At 46.5% G+C, this 23,305-nt stretch overlaps 3 protein-coding genes across 4 annotated transcripts in view; 2 read left to right on the forward strand and 1 right to left on the reverse strand.

Moving 5' to 3' along the window:
* Window positions 1-3,108: 3,108 nt before the first annotated feature.
* On the forward strand, window positions 3,109-6,127 carry nop16 (NOP16 nucleolar protein homolog (yeast)). Its single transcript, XM_088604803.1, has 5 exons — window positions 3,109-3,337; window positions 3,545-3,653; window positions 4,006-4,075; window positions 4,960-5,066; window positions 5,622-6,127. The coding sequence occupies exons 1-5, from the start codon at window positions 3,231-3,233 to the stop codon at window positions 5,751-5,753; spliced, it is 525 nt and encodes a 174-aa protein (XP_088460929.1). The 5' UTR covers window positions 3,109-3,230; the 3' UTR covers window positions 5,754-6,127.
* arl10 (ARF like GTPase 10) lies at window positions 5,956-16,329 on the reverse strand. Of its 2 annotated transcripts, none has more exons than XM_088604801.1 (5): window positions 15,681-16,329; window positions 13,142-13,323; window positions 9,402-9,576; window positions 8,813-8,988; window positions 5,956-8,248 (listed from the first exon to the last, which is right to left on the reverse strand). In XM_088604801.1, the coding sequence occupies exons 1-5, from the start codon at window positions 15,727-15,729 to the stop codon at window positions 8,072-8,074; spliced, it is 759 nt and encodes a 252-aa protein (XP_088460927.1). In that variant the 5' UTR covers window positions 15,730-16,329; the 3' UTR covers window positions 5,956-8,071. The 2 variants fall into 2 exon arrangements, with proteins under 2 accessions (XP_088460927.1, XP_088460928.1); XM_088604802.1 differs by lacking the exon at window positions 15,681-16,329 and adding an exon at window positions 14,407-15,637.
* Window positions 16,330-16,511: 182 nt separating this feature from the next.
* Window positions 16,512-23,305, forward strand: part of wwc1 (WW and C2 domain containing 1) — a 37,298-nt gene continuing 30,504 nt past the window's right edge. Inside the window, exon 1 of the mRNA XM_088604800.1 lies at window positions 16,512-17,637. Within this exon, the coding sequence (XP_088460926.1) occupies window positions 17,519-17,637 (119 nt within the window). The 5' untranslated portion in view covers window positions 16,512-17,518. The remainder of the gene's footprint in view (window positions 17,638-23,305) is intronic.

A 23,305-nucleotide genomic window follows, 5' to 3' on the forward strand; every position in this document is an offset into this window, starting at 1 on the left:
GTTTGCACTATTATAAATAGTGTTTGCACAACTTCTATTCGTACTTGCCCCTTTGATTTTATTTCCTTAGGATCTCCTGCGTGTTTACTAAAACACCTGCAGTAACAGCTGTTCCTGCGTACGACTGCAGATGAAAGCACATGTGTGAAAATGAAAAAAAGTGAAACGATTTCAAACGAGATCTATATCGGTCATGCTCACGCTGTGCAATCCCTCTGACGGGCCCTGAAAGGCACGCCAGTGACGCTCCCTCGAAGCTGAGCCGTGGAGGGGCAGACGGAGAAGGAGTGACAGGGGAAGAGAGAGAGGGGGCAGGGAGAGAGAGAGTGAAGATGCTCGGGGAAGGAGCACTCCGCAGGCTCTCTAACGCAGTCGCCACGCGTTCACTGCCTCACTCTCTCCCTGAAGCAGAGGAATAAAACCTTCTTCTCCTGCACTGGCCTCCCTGAACACCAGCCATGGCACCACTTCTGGTCTACCTGCAAGTGATGTTAACACTGGCAGCAGCTCCAGGCAAGTTCCGGCATCCTTCTCACCTCTTTCTGTTTCTAGTCCGGTCTTTCAAAGAGCATCTGCAGGAAATAACCTTGCTTATACTGTATAGACAGTACTGGCAGGAAGCCCTTAACTAATAAAAGGCAAACCTGCGCTCTCAGGTGTGCAGTAAGTCTGAAAAGTGTCTCTGGGTTAACGCATGTCTCGTTATTTCTTGTCTTGAAGAGAACAGCGAGCATGATGTCAAATCTGCCCTCACACAATCGGTTTCCTTTTGTCAGTATAGAGGGGCAGATGGTGCTGATGCCTTTTGTCTTAAACGTGGCTCTTGAGGATAACAAATCAAAGGATTAAGCAGAGCAGAATGATTTTACTGGATAGCAGCAATCAGGATTGTTGCTGGCTTCTGCAGTCCGGGCTCAGTCTGTCTGGGGGTTTCGGCTGGACGGGCTGTGTTAACAGATGGCGTGTGTGTTTGTGTGTGCATGTGTATGAAAATAAGAAACTGCCCAGCTCGCGGAGCCAGCCTGCTCCCGAGGCTTCCAGCTCGTACTGTTTGCAGACAAGAACGTTTCTCAGCGTGTTCCGCTGCCCTCCTGCTCAGCTCCCCCTGGTGAGACTGGGAGATGCCCCTGCCGCCCCCTTGTCTGTAGGGTCCCGTGTTCCACAGCACTGACACGCCTGTGATTGCTTCGGTCACGGGGCACAGACAGCACACGCCAAAGCTGGGCTTCATTTCTTCATTTCTAGGAGCACTGTGGTATTGATGACACACATACCGTATATATCTCCCTTTTAGACAGGAGCAGGAATTTCAGCTAAAAGTGAACTTAAAACCCCCTGCCATGAGTGGCATCTAATTTAATATGAGAGAGAGATACTGTACGTGCGCTTGGCCTCAGGTCAAGCACTGCAAATTAAATCACACGGACTCTGTTCCAGACCTGTGAGATTTATTCCTGTCACTCTTATGTGGCTCCTTCTGCGGCTTGCATCCTGTTCTGTGTCTGGGGTTGGCTTCTTTCTTCTACACAGCGCTTGCAGATACAGTAGTTAGCTTATAAAAGCTGTGGGCAGTGCTGCAATTTAAAAAGCATTCCTCTGGTGGCACTGTCCGCTGTCCCAGAAAGATCTTCAGACTGCTATCGTGTGCTGACTGGGACCCACCCCTCTCTTCTCTGTAACAGCCAGGCTGGATTTGTGTCATACACTGTATAAATTAACACTAAAGGGATAGGCATTTAATACTGAGAACAGGAAGCACTTCTTTACACAAAGGGTTGTGGGAGTCTTGAACAAGCTCTAGATCCACGTTGAAGCTGATAACACCTGTTGCTTTCAAAACAAGTGCCTGACGAGATCCTCTTGTTTGCCAATTTTATTGTGATCTTAGATTCGGATGCAACATGTAAACATGTTTGAAATCCCGAACACTGTATAATAATAATGTAACGCTTACGGCCGACAGGCACTGTGTAAGAGCCGGCGTACCAGAGCAGGTGATGTCACCGCCCTTCCCTGTGATAGCAGGACTACAGCTACTGGGCTGTGGAGAGATCTCTCTTTAGCTCACGGGGCTAGGTCGCTGCAGAGAGACGCGGAAGTCCCGGGTTCGAGCCTCCAGTCGGGATGGGGCCGACCAGATGCGGCAAGGGCGCCCGCCTGAGCCCCCGTTGCGTTACAATAATAACAACATCACTTTATTAACCCTTTACAATTTCTTGCATTAGGAATTTGTCTTTTCACATACCCCAGCTTGCTCTCCATGAGCCACACAGACAGGGAGAGAAGCTGGGGGTCAGAGTGCAGGGTCAGACATTTATACAGCACCCCTGGAGCAGTTGGGGTTAAGGGCATTGCTCAGGGGCCCAACATAGTAGGATTCCTCTACCAACCACAGGATTCGAACCAGTAACCTGCCAGCCACAGGCGCAGATCCTGAGCCACAGAGCCACCACTGCGCCCATAGGAAAAGAAAATCGGGAAAAAAAGGTTCTTTAAAATTTGTACAATGATCGCATTTTGTAAGTTGTAAAAGTTACTTTACTGTTAGAAGAAGAAGAAGCTTTTCTTCTGAGATCTAAGATAGCATATCATGGTCTATAAATTACAAGCTGCAGTCGAATCCAGTTCCTCTGGGTGTGTACCATACTCCACACTCCACTCAAAGCGCTTTACAGGTAATGGGGATCCCCTCCAGCACCACCTGTGTGCAGCATCCACCTGGCTGATACGACAGCAGCCATAGTGAGCACAGTACGCTCACCACACAAGTAATACATAACTGAATATTTACAACAGCCTGTTGTGGCGATGGGATAGTGCAACACGCTGTACAATCCCTCTCTCTCCTCTCCTGTCATGCGCGCCGCTCCTCGGCCAGGGGAGGGTCCAGGCGCTCCAGCGTCTCCGCCTTCTCGGGTTTCCTCCAATCACGGCGGAGCCTCGCCCGAAACCACGCCCCGCCCGCAGACCAAGGGGCGTTGCGTCTGAATGGAGCCGGGCGCTCCGGAGCTCCACCTATCCCACAACTCCCCTGAGCGAGGGAGGCCGGACAAATCAGCCGAGACCACGCCCCCCATCATGAATATTAAACAGGGTGAAAGGCCGAGGGTGAAAGGGCGGCCAAAGTCACGTGACGAGGTGAAACGCGTGTGTGTGTCTGTCTCTGCGCCGAGTTGGGGGAGCGAGAAGCAGGGAATTCACGGGTGGTTGTGTTCAGTAAGGAAAACGAAATGCCGAAAGCTAAGAAGTCTAGCAGGAGAAAAAAGTTCGATTACACCCAGAACCGGAAAAAACTGAAGCTCAAATTCAAGAAAGCTGCGGCTCCCAGGATCGAGTGGTAAGCGGCTCAGGGGACGCGAATGAGCGGAGATGTGTGAGATGGGCAGACCGCTCTGATCGCTGAGTGTTACCGCAGTAGCTGCGAAAGAAGACGGCCGAATCTTTGTATTTTTGTATTTTTTTTTGGGGGGGGGGCGATTTGTTCGCTGGTGTTTGCTCAGATTTGTCGCCGTGGTTCACCGAGTAATTGTGTGTGTTTATCCAGCGCGCAGATCCGGAATGCCTGGGATGACAAGAAGTCGGTGACACAGAACCTGAAAGAAATGGGTCTGGCTTTTGACCCGAACCGGTCTCTCCCGATCCAGAAAGCGAAGGTGTGTGAAACGGTCATGTTGGTAACCCATTTTTCCCCCACACGTAGGCAACGGATCTCTGTTCCTCCGCAGCACGCAGCTCGCACAAACACACAAGCATGTCGTGTTAACCGGGAGCTGTGATGTGGAGATAACACAAGGGCACGCGTAAAAACTGTGAGCCGACTCCGCCTTGTCCATCCTTTTAAATACAGAGTTAGAAGACCTAGCCGGTATACCAGGGATAAGAGCTTCGGGAAACCGAGACTGGGGTTTCGTTGTTTATCAGGTCGTTTTCTCTTGACAGGCTCCGTGTGTTTACCTGTTCTGACACAGTGATGGTCTTCTGCTATAGACGTTATTTCTGTTGTAGGTGACCGCAGTGGAGGCCGGCGTTTCGGAAGCGCACAGTACAACGGTGAAGAAACCTTATGTGCTAAACGGTAAGAAAGAACTTGTGCTGTCTGGTTTTTAACTGAGTACTTTTCATGCGATCTTCTGGATAAAGGATTTTTTTTCCTGATCGAGCGATGTTTTGGAAAATAAACTCAAACATTACGTTTTTTCTCCATCACGTGGACTTCAAGGTTAGCCTTGAAGTCTGATAGAATTGATTCATTACTTTTTTAAAACAGGAAATTGTTTTGAAGATCGCATTGCTCTTTTGAAAGAGCTCACTGGGAAGTCTTTCTTTGCGTTTACGGATGCAGCCCTTTTTTCTTCTGAGTGGCCTGCCAGATCCAGGTTGGGTTTCAAAGCAGCTGGTCAAGTGTGCTTTCTCTTCCAATTGTATTTCCAATAAAACCTTGTGACAGCCGGCCACACTGAGGAGAGGCCACAGTGTGAAGTCTTCTCTGATAGAGAGCCACTTACCATTAAATTCAAGCCCCACGGGTTGTGGTGGGAAGAGGGTGGATTTGGGATCAGACACCAATCAAAAATAGACGGACTTCTTTTAAGCAATGAATTGCACGCAACATTCTTACTAAAGAGCGTGCTTTTTTGCTAATTTAGGGGGAGGAACAAGATCGCAGCAGCATCTTTTGACGCCCTGTATGTTAAAATATTTATAGATGAGGAGTGTCTGCGGTTCACCCAGCGTGCAGTAGTTCTGCCTCAGGAGTCTGGGAACCCTCAGCTGTGAGGAGATGTAAACTGTCAGTGGTAGATGTGTAGCTAGAGAGCCTTGTGATGTTGAGAACTGATTTGGGAATTTGATGGAAGAAAATGCATTTCATGTTGCATGGTTTTAACATTTTAAGTTTCCCTTTGTTTTGAGGTTAATGCCGATTAATTAACGAGCATTAATTACTTTGTGCTTCTCCAGAATTGGCAGCAGAGGCCAGCCTGCCTTCGAAAAACACAAGAACGCTGTCCAGTGACATGATCGAGTATGTACAGTACATGATACAGCAGCACAATGACAACTATAAGGTAAGACTCCTTCAGAAGTAGATTTCAGTTCCCGTTCTTCCAAGCACTGGGTTCGATTACACCCGTCAGCAATAGGGCTGTCTTCTTGCAGCATGGAAACCAGCTTAAAGACTTAATTGATCTTCAATTTGTGTTTTAAGTCATGCTTAGATGCAGGAAACAAAGATTTACTTATTGGAATGGGCCTTTCTGGGAAGCGAATAATGCTGAAAAGATTATCAGTTCTTCAGCTCCTTGTAGGGAGCTTATCCAATTGAAACTGTGGGCTAATCTGATTTGGGACGACAGGAAAGACTTCTGTCAGATGTACATGTATATTTTAGATTTCATTTGGTTTCATCTGCTAATGCCAAAACAGCAGGTCACACGAAGGGGACTTTTTTTCCACTTGAGTGCATCATTGGAGTAGCGTAGGTGATACACAGGGGGCTCAGCTGTGCAGGCTCCATAGCGCCAGTCCGGCTCACAGGCTCTGGCACTGGCTGGGCTGAAAAGCACAGGTGCCGAGGGGGTGTTCTATTCCGATCTGACTTCATTTTGATTTCCATCTTACAGGAAATGGCAAAGGATGAAAAGAACTACTACCAGGACACCCCCAAGCAGATCAAGAGGAAGGTGGAGCTGTACAGACGGTACCACCCGGAGGAGTACGCTGCCTTCATGGACTCCCTGAGCGACCGGAAGTGACCTCCTGCTTCGCTGGCACCTGGAAGGGCAGAGCTCTGCCTGGAGAAACATCACAGAGCGATCTTGCAGATGGACAGAGACGTGCCGCGCTGAACTACACCTCTGCTCTTTTAAAGCCAAGATATTGTAAGTGTAGGTGATGGAAAGCTGTTTCTTTGAGGTTGTGGTTTCATCCAGTCAGGACACAGAGATACACCTCCTGTTTGCTTTCAGCATTTTTAATTTGGTTTTCAGTTTTCTTGGTGCACATTTTAAGTGCATAGCCCAAGATAAAATGACACAAATCTCTGAAATATTAGCCAGTACACACTATTTGTAAAAGAGAACATATATTATTGCATTTATAAAATAAAATGGAAAAATTAAAAAAAAAACATTATGTACATTGTGCATGTTAAGCCAGTCTTGTGTTTTTTCCTGTGAGGTCAAAAATATAGTACATTCACTGCTGTTAATAGTTGCATACAAAAACATAAACCAATGTTTATATTTTTTGCCTAAATACGTGCAAAACACTTGATTACAAAACTAAAATAACACCTCTGAATGTCATGATTTGTAATGTATAATTGTCACGCCCTTTCTAGTGAAATAATATAAGCACAAAATATTGCCAGAATTGTTAAGATTTATCCACACACACGAATGAAAAGAACTTTTACAGCTTGAACATTAAATTTACAAACACTGACATTGTAAACTATCTTCCATTGCGAGCTCTCCTGCTTATTGAAAAGAGAAGAGGAATACAGCACATGTAGTCTTCCATTAGACATTAATATTGACTAGTTGAAGCAGGACAGCAATGTGTTTGCTGTAATAAACAGCCGTGCCACGGTGTTATACTATGTAGTTATACGATCTGCTTTCCGTGCAGCAACACATGAAATGAATTTTCCAATATAAAAGATTCATTTGCAGGACATCTACAACATTGCATGGTGGATTCCCTGCTTGAATACAACAATCCACCCATTTCCTGTCTGCTTCTTTCAATTCAGGGTTGCAGGGAGCCAGGGCCTATCCTGGCCAGCAGCATCGCAGGGCAGACACACACTCACAGCAGGGCAATCTTTCCCAGAAGCCAATTAACCCACCCGCATGTCTTCGGTCTGTGGGAGGAAACCCACATGAACATGAACAGTTATCCAGTAACTGGGGGGCACTAGCGTGCTGCGAAACCTCTCCCTGGATCATCACGTTGGAGAAAAAATAAGAAGAATGCAAACTGGAGAGGAACTGTCGTGGTGATATTCCAATGACTTCTTTCAGTAGCAGCTTGGATGAGAAGCAGACTAGTTCTGGAAACACAATTAGTGCTTGTGCACAATTAGGAATTCCTAAAAGGTGCAACTTGCACAGAGTTTGCATGTGCAAATTGGAACATGAAAGCACAACAGCTTTAATGTTAAATAGTATATATAATTTTCTCATTGCATATTGGATCTTGAAGTCCCTAACATTGCATGATATATAGTAAAATATAACCTTTTAAATAATGGAAGTAAAAAAAAACATGACAAATGTAATAAAAACTTTAAGTAAAAAAAAACCTCTATGCACCAATAAGTGATTGCTCTTATCAAAATCTACAGTGTTTAACAACTCAAGCAGAGTGTTATTAGACTGGGAGAATTGGTAACCAGCATCCGAGCTCCATCTGCACCACCTGAGTAAATAATAATAATAATAATTTCTTACACTTATATAGCGCTTTTCTGGACACTCCACTCAAAGCGCTTTACAGGTAATGGGGATCCCCTCCACCACCACCAGTGTGCAGCCCCACCTGGAGTAAACTGGGAGACACTGGATGATAACCCATTCCACAGGTATACACAGAGAGAAAACTGAGCCAATTGTGTTTCTTGGTTATCTCCACTGTGCCTCACCTGTGAATGACAGAAACTCTGTCATTCCAATTACAGTGTCCAAGTAGCAAAAGTTAGTAGAACTGGTAACTTCAATTCTTGGAGTAGCCAGTTCATGTCTTAGTGTTCCTAGCTACAGGAGCTTGTTTCTAGTCCCTCAAAGACTATTGATTGATGTGATGCTTTAAATCCATCTTATGTGAAATGTGATGTTTTTAAAGCATCCTTGATATCTGCATTAAATGGCCCCATGTGAAAATGGTGTCTGTAGTTTCACTCTTACCAAACCATAATGCCTTTAAGACGAGCTTCCACCATTGCCAGGACCAGTCCAAGATGCTACCCATAATTTAAAGAAGCAAGAGTTCTTAATTGTCCTCTGAAGAAGAAAAGAATAGGACCTTGGGGCGAGTCGTGCCGTCGAGCCTCTCCCGCGGCACCGAGCCCTCAGAGGGGGGAGACCAGCTGCAGGAGCAGCTCCCGCAGGGCCTGCAGGCTGCCGGGGGTGTCCGGCCCGTCCGCGGCCAGCTGGACGGCCAGGAGGAAGGAGCGCCTCTCGTCTCCCACGGCGTCCAGGGCGAGGGCGTCGTGCAGCTGCGACACGCCGAGCGCCTCGGGCTGGTCCTGAGGAGAGCAGGGACAGGCCAGGGCCACGTCACTCCGGGAGCCCAGCGGCTCGTTCATAGAAACCGTCAGCGCGGGCCACACGTCAGCGAACCGCAGTGACGGGTAAATGTACAGTTAAGTGTAAAACCTCCAATTTACATTGCAAAACAGTTCCCAAGTCCCAGGGATACACAGAGCCACGTTTTGCGATTCAGAACGAGGCAACACAACATTGTAGGCAAGCAGGCTTTTGAATCCATCTCTTTTAAATCCAATAGAAATAGATACTGTACATTAAAAGGTATGGAAATTTAAAATGAGGAGCTCTGGCATTAAGAGAGAATACAACTATGACTGAATATCATGTAAAAACATGTATAGACACATCTCTGCCTTGTAGCTTGAGCCCTCACATCATCCAGAGCCGGGTGCAGAATCTCGTATTCCCAGCCTACGTGGGAACGTGTGAGTGGTAGCTTCTATCCCACAGTGGGTACAGTGCTGAAGGATATTCTGAAACTTCCCAGATCGACTTATCCACCACACAGCGCTCATCACAGCGTGCCTCTAACAGTGGCTCACCTGCTTGTTTCCCAGGACCACGAGTGGCAGCTGGGAGTTGGCCCTCAGGAGGCGATGGAGCTCCTCTTTGGCAAGAGGCAGCCTGTCTCGGTCCGCAGAGTCCACCACGTAGACCAGGATGTGCACTCTCCGCAGGTACTCAACCCAGTAGGACCGCAGGTTCTCACAGCCTCCGACTACAGGGGCACAGAGCAGAGCTCAGACCTAGACTCACTCCCGGGACACTGAACACAGCAGAGCTCAGACCTAGACTCACTCCCGGGACACTGAACACAGCAGAGCTCAGACCCCGACTCACTCCCGGGACACTGAACACAGCAGAGCTCAGACCTAGACTCACTCCCGGCACACTGAACACAGCGGAGCTCAGTCACTGACTCAAAAAAACCCACACGCCAGCATGCGGTCGACGGAGAAGAAAAGCATCAGGCTGATTAGCAAGCAGTTGTGCCGTGACGTATAAAGCCACAATGTCAGACTCCTCCCACATGTGCTTTAAGCAGGACGGTGGTGTAAGTACAGTAGCTGTGAGACCTCTAGGAGTTCTCTCCTCCCTGCTTGCCTGGCACCAGGCCGGGAGCCTACTCACTCTCCAGGAAGTCCAGCTGGCAGGCTGGCGTGTTCAGGCTCATGAAGTTGAAACCCCTTGTTGGGCCACAGCCTCTTTTCACCCCTTCTCCCGACAGGCCCTGCAGCACGCTGCTTTTCCCAGCTCCGTCCAGGCCCAGGACAAGCACCTGCCTCTCCTGGTGCTCCTGCTCCTCCTGCAGAGCCGCCAAGAACAGACCGAAAGAGATGGTCAACACTGCACGCCACTCCAGGGCTTTTACGACTATTACACCTGCATCTGGCTGATCCTTTATTCAAAACCACTCCCGTTCGCACTCACTGATACAGCTTGATATCTACTGGAACAGTGCGGGTAAAATACTGTACCTCGCTCAAGGGTGCTACAGCAGTATCTCACCTGCGAGTCGAAGCCACAACCTTCCAGTTACAAGTCAGGGGTTCTGGTCCTGATTTAAGCTGATTTAAGCTGCTCGTTTGACAGAATGATACTCTTCCTTCTGAACCAGACATTCCAAACTAGTAAGGCAGCAGCACACATCTGACAGGTGAGGGTAACTTTGGTTTGGATGATCAGTGAAGACCCCACGGGACGGGCTGAAAAAGCAGGGGCGCTAACCTTGATTCTCCGCCAAAACTCAAAACTTCTTCACTCTTCCCAATCCCAAACCTCCCCCTGCTATGTCAGCTGATGAGATGTTTTTCATTTCTTCAAACTAATGTTGTCCTATAGCTGCTTTGTTATCTCAACCAGGAGATAGCAGGCTCGTGTTGAAACCAGTAAACATCTTTAACTTCAGTGATATTAAAACTAGATGTAGTCTAACATGTTTTGCAGCAGAACACAGACGTTTTATGACGACCCCACTGAATATTCATGTAATCCGGTTACAGGAAAAGAAACACACTTGGTAACACTTTGACTACACACATCAGTCAATGCAAATGTAATCAAAATAAGTTAACAAGCTTCAAACATTCAGATTGGCTTGAATAAGAGCCTGCAGCTCATAGCACCTGAAATTACACACAAATGTTGTTCCAAGAAGGTCATTTCAGTATTTTCTTCTAAAATGCATTTTCCAGACATTTTTGACAGTCAGGAAGAGATAATAGTAAAGAGCAATATCTACTGGTAGTGGTCTCCACGACTGACCATCGATATGCTTCTCTGGCTTTTACTCAAGCTGGGCCCACAATTATTTAATTGAACCAATTAACTGTCTTTATTGATTAGAACACATTTTTTAGCCACTGACGAGAAGAGTCTTTACTTGCACTTGAAGGTCTTCTGGAGGTTCAAGATCCCACACAGTGAGGCGGATTTATAAATTGTTGACCTACAGTATGTAGCACGCATGCCCAGACCACATTAGCCTCCCAAGCAGACGGGTTTTTTTTTCTCTATAGTCTATGGAGTAATTTAAACTGCAATTTAAAGTAATTTACTGCAGCTTATCCAGTACTGAATTCCTCCTGGAGGGTCGGGCTCCGTGTTGGAGTGCTGGGGTGCTGGAAGGGGGTTCTTTTTTACTTCTTGGTGTATTTGGTCTGGGATTCGTGTTTTGCACCGCTACAACCACAGTAAAGCAGGGGTTCTCTACCCTGATTCTGGGGGAACCCTTGTCTCCTGGTATTTGTTCCAGCTGAGCTCTTAATCTCGGGGTAATTGATTCTGTTTTTCTACACGAGGCAGATTGAGTAAATAATTAAAAGCTTTGAGAGGGATTTGCAATCGGTGTCAATCCTGTACTCTCTCAGTTCCCGAACACCCTTTATAAAACAATGGCTGTATTCACTGAAGGAACATCTGATACGTTGTCATTCTCACCTGTGTCTGTTCATCCTCAGCTGTCATTATGAGCTGTCTGGTCAAGAATAAGGGTGAGCAAGCGGAGGAGAGACTGCTTACAGTTAAGCATGCTGAGGTTTCTGACGCAAAGCACTTGCGGAATATTTCTGAAACTCAGAACTGAGAGCAGAAATGTTACACAGAAGTGCAATGCAGCAAGCAGATCAATGAAGCCGTCAATTGGCGCTACAGATGTAGAGCTCAGCTGGAATGAACACAAGCAGACACAGGGTTGTGAAGCACTGCTCTTCTAAATCACAGCTCGAGATTTCCGATTTGAGTCATCTGCACTAAAATGACCAAAACATTTGAGACAGTGTGTATTTTAGTCAACAGTTAGTATGGTGCATTTAAATTGCCATTGTTTAAAACGGTCTTGAAAGCATTTCCCTGATAGTTCTGTTTTTAAGGTGAAGTTGGGTTAATATGTCATGTGCCTGGCCTAGTTTTTTTACTTCAAATAACAGTAACTGGCACTTCTCATTTGGCTGGACAGAAAGCATGATTAAAGGAATAGGGCATTTAATCAAGTTTAGATATATTTTAAACAAAAAAGTAAAGTGTTTTTCAATTGCATTTCCTACATATTTAATGGGAACAATTCTGGCTCTGCTAGGGTCCAATAGGTGGACGTAAAAAAGTGATCTGGTACTCTTCACGAAACAATACTTTATTTTTCTCAAACGGACCTACGGCAAACTGTAGTCTTGTTCAACAAAATCAATTCATCTCTGGCTGTTCGACACCAATCAATGACCATACGTCTACTTTAGTGTTAATAAAGACGTCTTCTTGTTTTTGCATTGATGGATCAGTATCATCGTGTTTGACAACTAGTTCACAAGCGATTAAGGAAGAGAGCAGAACCACAAAATCACAACTGAAAAGGCAATTGTGTTGGCGAAGTGCGTGGAAAGGCGCTCTTGTGACTTCACGCTGTAAGATAATTAAATATATCTGGTAGGGTGAAGCTTTTTTATGGACGTTTTATGAATCTCTCCTCGAAGCAGCTCCGACAAGTTGGTGTTCCTGACCACAGTACCCAGTTACCTAGAATTCAATCAAAATACACTTTTTTTCAAACGAAGCCTTTCCGAGTTCTTCTCCACAGCGTTCGTATTTGAAGCTACACCTCTGTGGCCGGTGTCACCGGTCCTATAGGGATGTGGCACCCCAGTGACATTAAGGGGGTCCGGACTGTACTGTCCACGCAAACTCCTTTCCAGCCGTGCTGTCTGTGCAGAGGGCAGAGAGCAGACCCGTGTCCTGCCCATCGCCTGACCAGGACACATCGTTTCCTTTTCCCTTCTCCGGTCTTATCCTGGCAGCCTGCTTGTGACCAGCGCCGAAATCAGGAAGTGAATTCCCTTAGTGGCGTCTTAAGAAGTAAAACCTTTGCACCACGCGAGAGCAATGCACACACACGCACGCACGCAAGCGTGCAGAAGAGCAATAAACGGGGCGTCCTGGGTCGAGGACAAAACAAGGCTTTCGCACAAGCGAGACATTTAGGGATCTGGTTTGAACAACGCGCCTTAAAACGACAGCCGTGTCTAACCGGGATGTGACTGCTAGCGTTTTGGCCAAAGAGTGACTATAGCTCCAGGACAGGAGGCACCCCAGTGTGTTTTGCTACCCCACGTCTGTGCACGCACCTGCCTCTCTCTGGTGACAGCACATGCAGCAGCTGGCTGTTTCGGGCAGAACAGACGGGAGATCACAACTGAAACGACACGTCACGACGTTATCTAGATCCTTTACAAAACGAACGCTTAGGGCGAACGCTTAGGGCTACGAGTTCGCCCAAGCAGCCGGGCGGGCGGGGACCTGCAGACCCCAGACCCCAGCAGATCCACGGGGGGGAGGAAGAGGACGGGATGCGACGCCTTTTCCCTTTTCGCGAGGCTCACCTCTGGGATCCTGTAGTAGTCCATCTCCGGGGACCAGACGCGCCTGCGGTAGAAATAGTTCCAGGCGATGAACAGCGCGGAGCCCAGAGCCGCCACCGCGGCCGTCAGGGCGATGGAGATGCGCCTGAGCAGCACCATGTCTCCGCGGCGCGACGCGCGGCATGAGCCGACAGGCCAGCAGGCTGGGTGACCGGGTTTTAAAAAAAAAAGAGAGAGAAAGAAGAAAAATCAGCACATCAGCCGAGACACGTGACCGAGATAAAAAACTGCTCGCCCAGCACACGCCCGTCCTATCGCCGCTCAGAGGCGAGCGACACACGCTGACGACACTTGGAAGGGAGTGACCTGCCTGCCAACTGGCTGAAGTTTCGCACAGGAATAAAAATAATAAAAAAAAACTTGTTAGTCCAGCGTGGTCCTCCTGAATCCAGAGCGAGTGTAGCGCATGTTAAGGACCTACCCTCTTATTAACCGGTGGTTTCGGATCTCCTGGGTTCGGGTATCTTAGGGTTTCAGGTTTGCCGCATGAATGAATGTTAGACACTTGAATGCGAGTCTCTTGCTAATTTTGAGTTCTCCCTCCCAGCGTTTCACTGTGCAAAGGCAGTGCTTCAGGAAATTCTCGCAGACATACGACGTTTTGCGTTTCGGTAACTAGCAAGGCAAAATCGTGGGCTATTTTTAATTTTTAGCTTAAGGGTGAAGAACTATTTCTGAAACGATTTGTTTTAGTTTTTTTTTTTATTTAATTGAGGACGGCTGCCAGACGGTTAAAGCTGAAATAAGTCCTCTCACATCGGCCGGCCGGCCAGTCCGGTCCGAGATCTCAGCCGAGGGCCTTCAACGCTGGCGCGACCTTTTCTCCAGGCGACGTTGGTGTGGAAAAACGTGTTGGGAGTCGACCATCTCTACACCCTGACCAAGACTCTACAGACTCTTTGGTTGCAAATAATTCCAACACTAAACACCAGCGCGCCGGCACCAGGCATATATCAATACTGCTCAATAATGTATCGATGTCACTTATTTCCCCTGCACTGACGGGGCAGAAAGACGCCCATTAGCGAACAGGGGGGCAGCAGAGAAGACACACAGTGGTCAGTGCAATCGCTTTATATAACCTGTTATTGGATTTTACTAACTAGGGCGAAGCAAAAGGGAATCAAGAAGCCGATCACACCAAGAGACAACAATATCGTTTTCTACGAACTCGTTCCGTTCTGCCGTTCTTCACACCTTTATAAGACCATATAAAAACCGCTCACCGCATCCCTACAACGACAAGTCGCCATGACTTCGGGACCAATTTCGGAAAAAAGGCGAATTTCTATTAAAAGGACGGATGTTCATAGGTACAGTAATTGGAATTATTCTTCATTATCATCATTACTATAACGAATGAAATCTTTCGAGTCCCCCCCAAGGCAAAGATTGCTTTCAGGAAGTAGGTACAGCCGATAGATGGTGCTGTTTAATTATTATTAATTAACCTGATTAACGCTTTCGCTGTGAGAGGTTTACACTGACACCAGTTAAACGGATGGGATGGACTTGAACAAGCAGGTCACAGCTCCTTACTTCAAAGGATTTGAACCCACGACCTTGCATGCCGAACATCTTTCTTTGAGGAGCCTCTGCGCAATACAGCCACCTGAGAGCTCGCATTAACAGCTGAGCGCAATACAGCTGTGGTGACATGGTAAAGCCTCACAATGCAAATATTTGTCATGTATTCATGCTCCGTTATTGTGGGAATCTTAAATCGTTTTCTAAACGAGTGCTGCGTTACCCTGTGTCCGGAAAAAAAAGTACCCATTCTGTCAATCCATTTTCAATAACCGCTTACTCCAATAGGTCACTCATTCATTAGATCTAGTAAATGCTGTCCAGCACAGGGCTGTGGTTACTCATTTATAAAGTGTGGTAAATGTTCTATGTTAAACAACTCTTATGTGTCAGTTATTATTCGGCTGTCTTTACTGAACTCCTGGCAAATACAACTGGAGCGTGGGCGTCAGGTCCTATATTGTAAACCAGCAGATTCACAGTTAGAGCACAGCTACCGCATATCCATTGACAGACACGGATAGTTCCACCACAGCAACAGATATCTGAGAAAATCCACAAATGAAAAAAAAAACGAATCAATTTCTCTTCCGACAAAATCAATACGATGTGTGTGCTGATTTCAAGAAACCCGTGTTTTTGTTAATGTATCGTTAAGAAGTCGTTGTTTTTATAATAGGTTATCGCTGTACTGTTCAGATGAAATTAAAATGTAACCAACATCGACGTTTGAACACGAAGTGTTTTGGGAATTGAGCTTTTTAAAGGTTGATAAGTGTTTGTGGCAACAAAGTTACTTTGTATTTTATGATCCGCAGGTGTGTACATATTTATTCACCATGCAATATTGTAACTTCGGGCGTATTGATGTCAGCGCATGAATTTCGCAATGGGTCGCAAATTGTAGACACGCAGCTGAAGGAGGCGCAGCGACATTGCGCTTCTGCTTTCTGCTGTTCAGTCTGAAACTAACCTCTCCTCTTCCTCTTTTGCACCCCTCTCACGGTCACAGATCTGTACATACGCTCCGCGGTTTATTCGTTGATGCGAATTTCAGCTCAAACATTACTTTCACATTCGGACGCGAGGCCTAGTGATCGGGTCTGCGCGATGTTATGGTATCAGGTGCCGGACAGGGCGCTGTAAGTGTTGTTGTTGTTGTTGTTGTTGTTGTGTCCTCTAGCTAGACATTTCGCCCAATTATCCCCATTTTGCACGTACAATATATACGTCTAGAAGTAAATCACTTTGCATAAAAGTGTAATCAGATTAAATGGGGAAAAAAACCCACTTATGCCAACTACACATTATTTCTCAAATTCCCTTCCTTGGACTGTTTGAGATTACACGATTACACGCCCTTAAAGGGACCACGGAAAGTCACGATTAAGCGACGACCGTCGATTTCGTGGCATTATTTATTTTTCAGCAGAGAGTTCTTCGGACGGTTTGACTAACACCTTAAGCTTTTCGTCGGTATACCCGTTTGCACCCTGATTATATTCCAGGTTTAATCATCGCCGCGTCTGCAGAACAGAGAGATTATAAAGGCGTTATAAACAATAAGATGCCAATGGGCTCACAAACATTTTACAATAATGAGACATTTTTCCATGCTTTATTATTACCTCACCAAAAAAAAAGGGCCCCGATGATCGGCATCCCCAGCAGCTGTTATAGCGTACCCTTATCTTTCCATGATTACGGCGCACATTACAAGCTACATCTATTGGTGTTATTACGGTAATCACCTGGATGACGTAACCCTACCCGCAGCATCACGACAGTGAGAACCAGTACACAGGGAGGCAGGGACACTGTCCCTTTAAGAAAAACATTTTTTTTTTCCCCCCGTGTGCGTGTGTATTTTTTAAAAACAGAAATCAACAATAAAGCTAACTGACGAAAGCGCGTTGTCGGCGAAAGAGTGGAGCTGTTGGACGAGGCACAGACGGGCAGGAAAGCCGGGCGATGCCCATCTGGAAAGCGCTCTGAATTTGCGGCGTGGAGAGGAGGAGGGGGAATATGGTGGCCACGGCAAACTAAAGGCAGGTTTTGGACAACATCGAAGCCAAGCCGCGGAAGGTCGCACCGGGCAGCGATGGAGTGGCGGCGAGCGCCGGGGGACTGGGAGCTGCGCTGGGGGACTGGGAGCTGCAACTGGCGGCTGTGCCGTGACCAGTGAGCCCTCCGGCGGGGGAGGCTGTTGTCCGCGCCGGGATAGCCGAGGCGCATGGAGTAAAACGTGGGTCGTGAGTGCCGTCGGACGAAACACTCCCGGCCGAGGCGATGCTGGATAATTCGCCCGACGAAGTTTTGAATTGTTGACGGGAATCGGGAGCGGAGGAAGACCCCCCTCGTCCCCCGCCTCTCCCACCCACCCGAACCCCCGCCGTGTTGGGGGGCACAAGATAATCATCTGGATTTTTTTTTTCCTTTCTCCCCTGCTGTTGGGTTAGCTGTCGCTTTTTTCGTTATTTTCTACCTGCGTTTGGAGAACTCATAGCGGGGGGGAAGGGGGGAGAGATCGTTCGTGAAATTAACGAAAAGAAAGGAAAAGGCGCATCAATACGAATTATTACTTGCTGGAACCCTAACTTTTTTTTTTAAAAAAAGTGTTGACAGGTCGCTTGCTTCACCTGCTCCATCGGGAGGGGGGCCGTTCACATTGCTGTCTGGACCGTGTGCTGTGTCGATTCCTCTCAGGTGTACCTTTTAACGGCATCTTGTTTTTTACACACACACACACGCAAAAAAAAAAACCCACAAAAAAAGGCATCCAGAACAAAATTACATGGAGACTCGCCTGACATGCCGAGGAAGGAGTTACCATTGCCGCAGGGTTGGGAAGAAGCCCGGGATTTTGACGGGAGGGTTTATTACATCGACCACATCAATAAAACGACGAGCTGGATCGACCCCAGAGACAGGTAGAGATCGGGCAGGAGGGGGGGATCCACAGCACCTGCGTGTAAGGAAACCCGGGAGACAAAGTTTCCTTTCTTCTGCCTGTGCGCGGCTACATTACCTGCTACTCAGAAGCCGCCGCTCCGCTTAGAAAGTTCAGTGGCTTTGGCGCCGCGGATCCTGCGGTAGCCGCCTCACGGCGAGGGAAAAGGATTTGGGATTTTAGAGGGCTAGCTAGGGTTTCCGACGTTCAAATCCGTCTGTGAGTCTCCCCTTGTCTATACCCACCCCTTTCTGCTTTCTCCTCTCTCTGGTGATTTTATACCTGACCCGCCGCACGCCAGTTTTTATTATTTTTATTATTTATGTTCTCAAGAGCAGATCAAGTGTTTCATGAAACGCAGATAACACTCGTATACAAAAAAAAAGGTTGCAGAGAGCGCTCGGTACTGAACCGTCGAGTCGTTTCTCCCTGACCAACGAGGCAGAGTTCCGAGAGTCACGGCGAGGATGACTCGGACGTGCAGCATCGTCTTTCTCGTTTGTAGAAACGTGAGCATTGGAAAGCAGGTGCAGTCGGGGCGGAAAAAAAAGTCCTTGCTTTCCATCCTAGAGTGAAAATGAGGATGGCACGGCGCTATTGCATTAGTGGAGGGGAGTTTGAAACGTAAAGTCATGTTTTAAAATGATTAAAATCCTAACGTTGGCTCCAGTATCAGGACAAGCAATTAAGGGAATTATAGAAGCTTTGAATGAGCGAATGCTTTCGAGTGGGGATGATTTAAGGTGACTTTGTTATCGTTTAATCCAAAGGTTTGCCATTAGCTCTGTGGTAGATATGTTCCAAAATAAAAATAAAAAATGCCGATCATTTGTAAAGAAGTCACGAATAACAGAAATTTTGTCATTTGGAGTATTTTGGAGGGGCCTTCATGAGCTGAACTAATGAAATCAATTGATGAAGCGGACGATATAATCAACTTTATATTGTTTTTTTTATTTAAAAAGTCAAATAATTCAAAGTTAATGAACTGATGTTTCATGAGCTGAACTAATGAAATTAATCCCGACTTGACATTTTCTAGAATGTGTTGTGCTCCAGAAAGCCTGGCAAGAGACGTGCTGAAAATTAGAACTTCATCTCATGAAACACACTGTAAGAAAATTATTTTAGCTCTAGTTGGTGGTTTATTTCGGTCTCGTCCACAACCGTTGTTTTCCGTTTTATGATTGTTGCCCTGCACGAGGGGTGGCGCATCCGGGTCCTCGGGCCCCGGCACCTCGAGAGCTACACGTCACGTATTACCTGCCAGGTCTGAAAATAAAAACATACTGTAGTGCTGTGTTTTTGTAGCAAGTAAACGTAACATAAGTTTTAAAAATACAAAGGGACAACTAAAAGCACATGGGATGTATTCAGTTTGAAACATTGTCTTTAACAACAAAACAGCAACAACAACAACAACAACACAATATTTTAAATCCGTAATTCTTCTAAGATTACTAACACATTCCAGGTTTCACTGGCGTACTACAAGATCCCCCACAGAAATGCCGCCCTGGTCTGAACTTACACCTAAATCCAAAGAGGTGCGCTTGTGCTTTTATTGCTACACAAGCCACGTTTTTGAAATTCTGAGAGTGCCGGACGCCGATGCGAGGCTGGGTTTTATTGCCCGGTGGAATGCAAGAGGTCAGCCTGGTCTCTAGGATACGGGAAGGGCAGAAGCGTAAACACGCACCCAGAGCCGCATTCCTAGAATGCATTTCACAGAGAAGGGGGGGGGCGGACGGAAGACAGGGTTGCGCTGAGCTGAAATTAAGTGCTTAGGTACAAAGCCATTAACCGCCATTACCAGACACTCCCCATGAGCAGAGCTGAAGCGCAGGACGTACTAGTGGGCCAGGTCCTGCTGAGGAGATGGATTGCGATGTGTACACTAACACAGAGATCAAACATAACGAAGGTTAGGGACTGAGGAGGCCACCAACCACATCACAAGTCTTTTGGTCTTCCGCTCCTGATCAACCCGAGGGTTTTTCTCAAAAGAAGTCCGAGCATCGACTCAACCACGGGGCTGGTTAGATTGTTCGGCACGTAAAGGACTGTAAAGGACTGTCTCCTGTCCTGCTCCCAGGACCTCATCCAGCTGCTCGGTTGGTGACGGGTGCACTGTGCGGGTTCGCCCCCCCCCGTAACGCAGTTCAGAGAGAGGCTCTGCGCACTTCGCCTTCAGGCGCCTGTGCAGGAATTGTGCACTCTCTGGATTTGCCTGTCAAGAGCAAGGGACAGGTGACCTGGTACCCAAGGAGGGTCTGAATCGTTGGCGATGTAGCCAACGTCTGGGTGTAGCACTGTTCCAGGCTGCTCTTTTGGTGTTGGAGTTGTGGGCTTGTGAGAAGGGAGACGTGGGGTTTACCTGCTTGCCTGGTTTGAGATGTAAGAGACGTGGGTCTGTATTGGATGGTAAAACAGGTCTGGGACAGACGGCGTGATGGTCAGGCAGGGCACATCAGGCCATGGATATGTGCACCATTTACTCAACGGGAAACTGTGTGGCCAGTTTCTCCATCAAGTGTCCTTGGGTGTTGGGTTTTGAAGGTGGCTGGCCAGGCTCACTGGAATGTGCGCCGCCTGCCCCGCGCCCCTGGATTGGATGAAGAGGTCAGCAGCTGGCTGGGTGAAAGCTGGACGGTTTGGCCAGGACAGCGTGTGGGCCATGTGGCAGGAGAAGCTTTTCATGAGAACAGTGTTGGTCTGTAATGTTTGCAGAATGGCTCCCTGATCTGTGCCTCGCTGAGACCTCGCCTTGCCATCGTGATGTTCGGAGACTTTCTCCAGTCTGAAGTGCCCAGCAAGGCGTCTAAAACTCAGTGTAGCTGTCTAGTGCGCTCCCTTGTATGACTCCCAAGTGCGTTGCATAACTACTGAGTTCATCCACCCAATCGATACCCAATCGATAACACAATCGGTAACCTCTCCGACACTGTGAATTTGCAGTGATTAGTTGTCTTGCAGTTAACTTTCCCCTGTTGTTGGGCACTCACATTTTCTTATTTCCTGTCATTGTAAATTCATGGACCCAGCTTGCTCTCTGTTTTTAGTACTGTACATGTTTTTAACTAAAGGTTTAATCGGAAGTTTAACTAGAGACACTAGATTGTAAATCCATGGGGTATCTCAGCTTTATAGTCTCTCTGAATCAACTGCCTTGGAATGGAGCTGTCATTGACACAATAAGAAGCCAAGATAAACAGGGCAGTGGATGAAAATGCCTGCCCTTGGTTTTTTATACCATTTCAGTGGAATATAACTTTTCTTACGTGGGGTCTTATAAAACTGTAACTTTTATAGCACCATCATTAAGAGCATTACACGTGTTTCCAGTTTAGAACCCTATGCTATTAAAAAGGGGAGCAGTGTGGAGCTGTGGACAGGGCTCTGGGCTTGTGAATGGAAGGTTGTGGGTTCGAATCCCAGGTGAGACACTGCTGTTGTACCTGTAAGCAAGGTGATTCACCTGAAGTGTTCCAGTAAGATACCTAGCTGTATGAATGGGTGCAAATGTTAGATGCTTTGTAAAAAAGCACCAGCCAAATAAATCAGAAATGAGAAAAGAGTCATGCTCACTAAAATCAAATATTTGAACATCAAGGAAACAAAAGCGAGCAAAATGTCACATCACATTTTACATAGCTGTTCAAAGAAATGGAAATCCTGGGATCGCTGCTTTGCCCAATGTAATCATGTGCAATGCTGATAGAAATCTGTTCACATCCTGAAGTGTACCCAGCACCAGTGGACTGTGTAGTGGAAAGCTTTGCTTGGTGGTGGCAGTGGATGCCCAGGGGCACTGCAGGCTAGGGTCTCAGCAGCAGTTGGTCATGGTGCCTCACCTGTAATCTTGGCGATTACAGAAATGCAACTGGAAAGCAGAAGTCCAGACAGAAGGAAGTCTTAATGCAAATGACCTCAGACCAGTCCTTCTCTTGTTCACTCAAGCCTCTTTCTAGAAGAAGAGGGATTTCACAGGGTCAGAGTTCAAGACGCCTGTGGTGGCCGACAATAATATTTCTGAGCACCTATAAGCAATTCCCCTCTGTACACGTTCACAGTTTTGCTAGAATTTTTTGGACGGTCTCCATCTTGCGCACACGTCTCTGTAAAGTTTCATTCTTGGCCATAGGTGATACAAACATGAATTGGTTTGCATAGGGCTGACGACTGAATTTCCGATTTGTATCTCGTTTGAATGAAACTGCCTGGGGGACGATATTGGTGATGTCAGAGCCTGGTGTTGCCTGTGTGAAAGCCGTGAGCACTCAGAACGGAGTTATTCCTGACCTTTGGGATATCCCTGGCAGGCATGTCTCTCTCCAACTGCTGGAACTTTGAGAAGGTGCAGTAAATTCATGGACAGGAATACAAGCATGAGCTTAATCCCCAAACCATGTGCTGATCTGGGTTTTCCCTTGGCTTAAGGTACAGTCACGCCGAGTAGGACGAGACCTTTGTTGCAGTCTGCTGAAGTTCATGTTCTTCTGTAACTCTTGATCCTGAACATCATTTTTGTGTAGCAATATAGCAATATATAATAAAAAGAACTGACATTCTAATGAAATTTTTTAATTTTTGTCCCTGACTCTTTGCTGGTGATGTTTCAGTTGTATTGCTGTGCTGGGCTCTTCCACAAAGCAAATTTTCTCATAGGGGATTAAAAAAAAAACCTAAATTGAATTAAAAACGCAAGTGGTATCAAATAGATGCACGTAGGTCATTTTGTTTTGGGGATCATCCTTGTTCTCAGTTTTCAAATTGGGTAAGATATGTACAAAAGAAACTGCGGTTTTGTTGAAAAGGCCTTTTCGCGTCGGCATTGTTTTGCTAAGGAAAGGTTATTTTAAATGATAAAACTATCTAAAGGATTCAACAGCCTCTTTTTGGCTATGGCTTGATGTGGGTGTGAAATACCTTTTAGCAAGGTGTGTGGCCCTCTCTGTGTTCTCAGGTATTCCAACAGCGGTGTTGACTTAGCGGGCCATGTGACACCCGCAGACTCCAGTCAGGGCAATGGAATGTTATCTTTAAAATATGACCGTGCAGTTGTCAGGGGTGAACCAGACTGGCACAGTTGGACCTTGATCACATCAACACACCAATGACAAGTGTGGTAGGAACCACAGAAGTGTTCAGAGGAATGTGTTACTGTAAACACACAGCTTCCTCATTGTTCAGCAACATTTGAGCTCACCCACTGTAGGTTTGTTTGCTTTCGCAAAAACAATTAAATCATTACAGTTGGCAATTTTCATCTTTTTGTATGCAGTAAGGCATCAATGTTGTTGAAATACTGCTTCTTTTATTTGCTTTCTATTGTTTTACGTTACTATCATATACCTGGTGCATAAATGAGATGTCTTGAGATTGAAATGAGGAGAGTGTTGAGAAATTAGGAGCTTTGATTTATGAAGAGTATAAGATTATTCTTAAGTAAGGATAAATGCCCAGTTTGTTGACGTGGTCTGGGTATATTTTTTTCTTCTTATGGTGTATGACCAAGTGAAATTACTTTCAAATTATATTTTAATTGGGATATGCAAGAATTTAACATTGTGTAATTAATTTAAAAGGGTGTTTAGGTCAGCATCTAGGTCACGTGCCGCTAGAGTCAAAATATCTAGCTTGAAACT

The sequence above is a fragment of the Lepisosteus platostomus genome, chromosome 13, assembly GCF_059453375.1.
Source record: "Lepisosteus platostomus isolate fLepPlt1 chromosome 13, fLepPlt1.hap1, whole genome shotgun sequence".
Taxonomy (NCBI): domain Eukaryota; kingdom Metazoa; phylum Chordata; class Actinopteri; order Semionotiformes; family Lepisosteidae; genus Lepisosteus; species Lepisosteus platostomus.

Excerpts from the sequence above, each read along its gene's own strand:
- nop16 (XM_088604803.1), top strand. The coding sequence starts at position 3,231 with ATGCCGAAAGCTAAGAAGTCTAGCAGGAGAAAAAAGTTCGATTACACC. Across the intron at positions 3,338-3,544 it reads GCGGCTCCCAGGATCGAGTG|CGCGCAGATCCGGAATGCCT; the intron begins GTAAGCGGCTCA and ends GTGTTTATCCAG. Across the intron at positions 5,067-5,621 it reads AGCACAATGACAACTATAAG|GAAATGGCAAAGGATGAAAA; the intron begins GTAAGACTCCTT and ends TCCATCTTACAG.
- arl10 (XM_088604801.1), bottom strand. The coding sequence starts at position 15,729 with ATGTACAGATCTGTGACCGTGAGAGGGGTGCAAAAGAGGAAGAGGAGA. Across the intron at positions 13,324-15,680 it reads GCAAAAGAGGAAGAGGAGAG|CCTGCTGGCCTGTCGGCTCA; the intron begins GTTAGTTTCAGA and ends CCGGTCACCCAG. Across the intron at positions 9,577-13,141 it reads ACTACTACAGGATCCCAGAG|GAGGAGCAGGAGCACCAGGA; the intron begins GTGAGCCTCGCG and ends GCGGCTCTGCAG.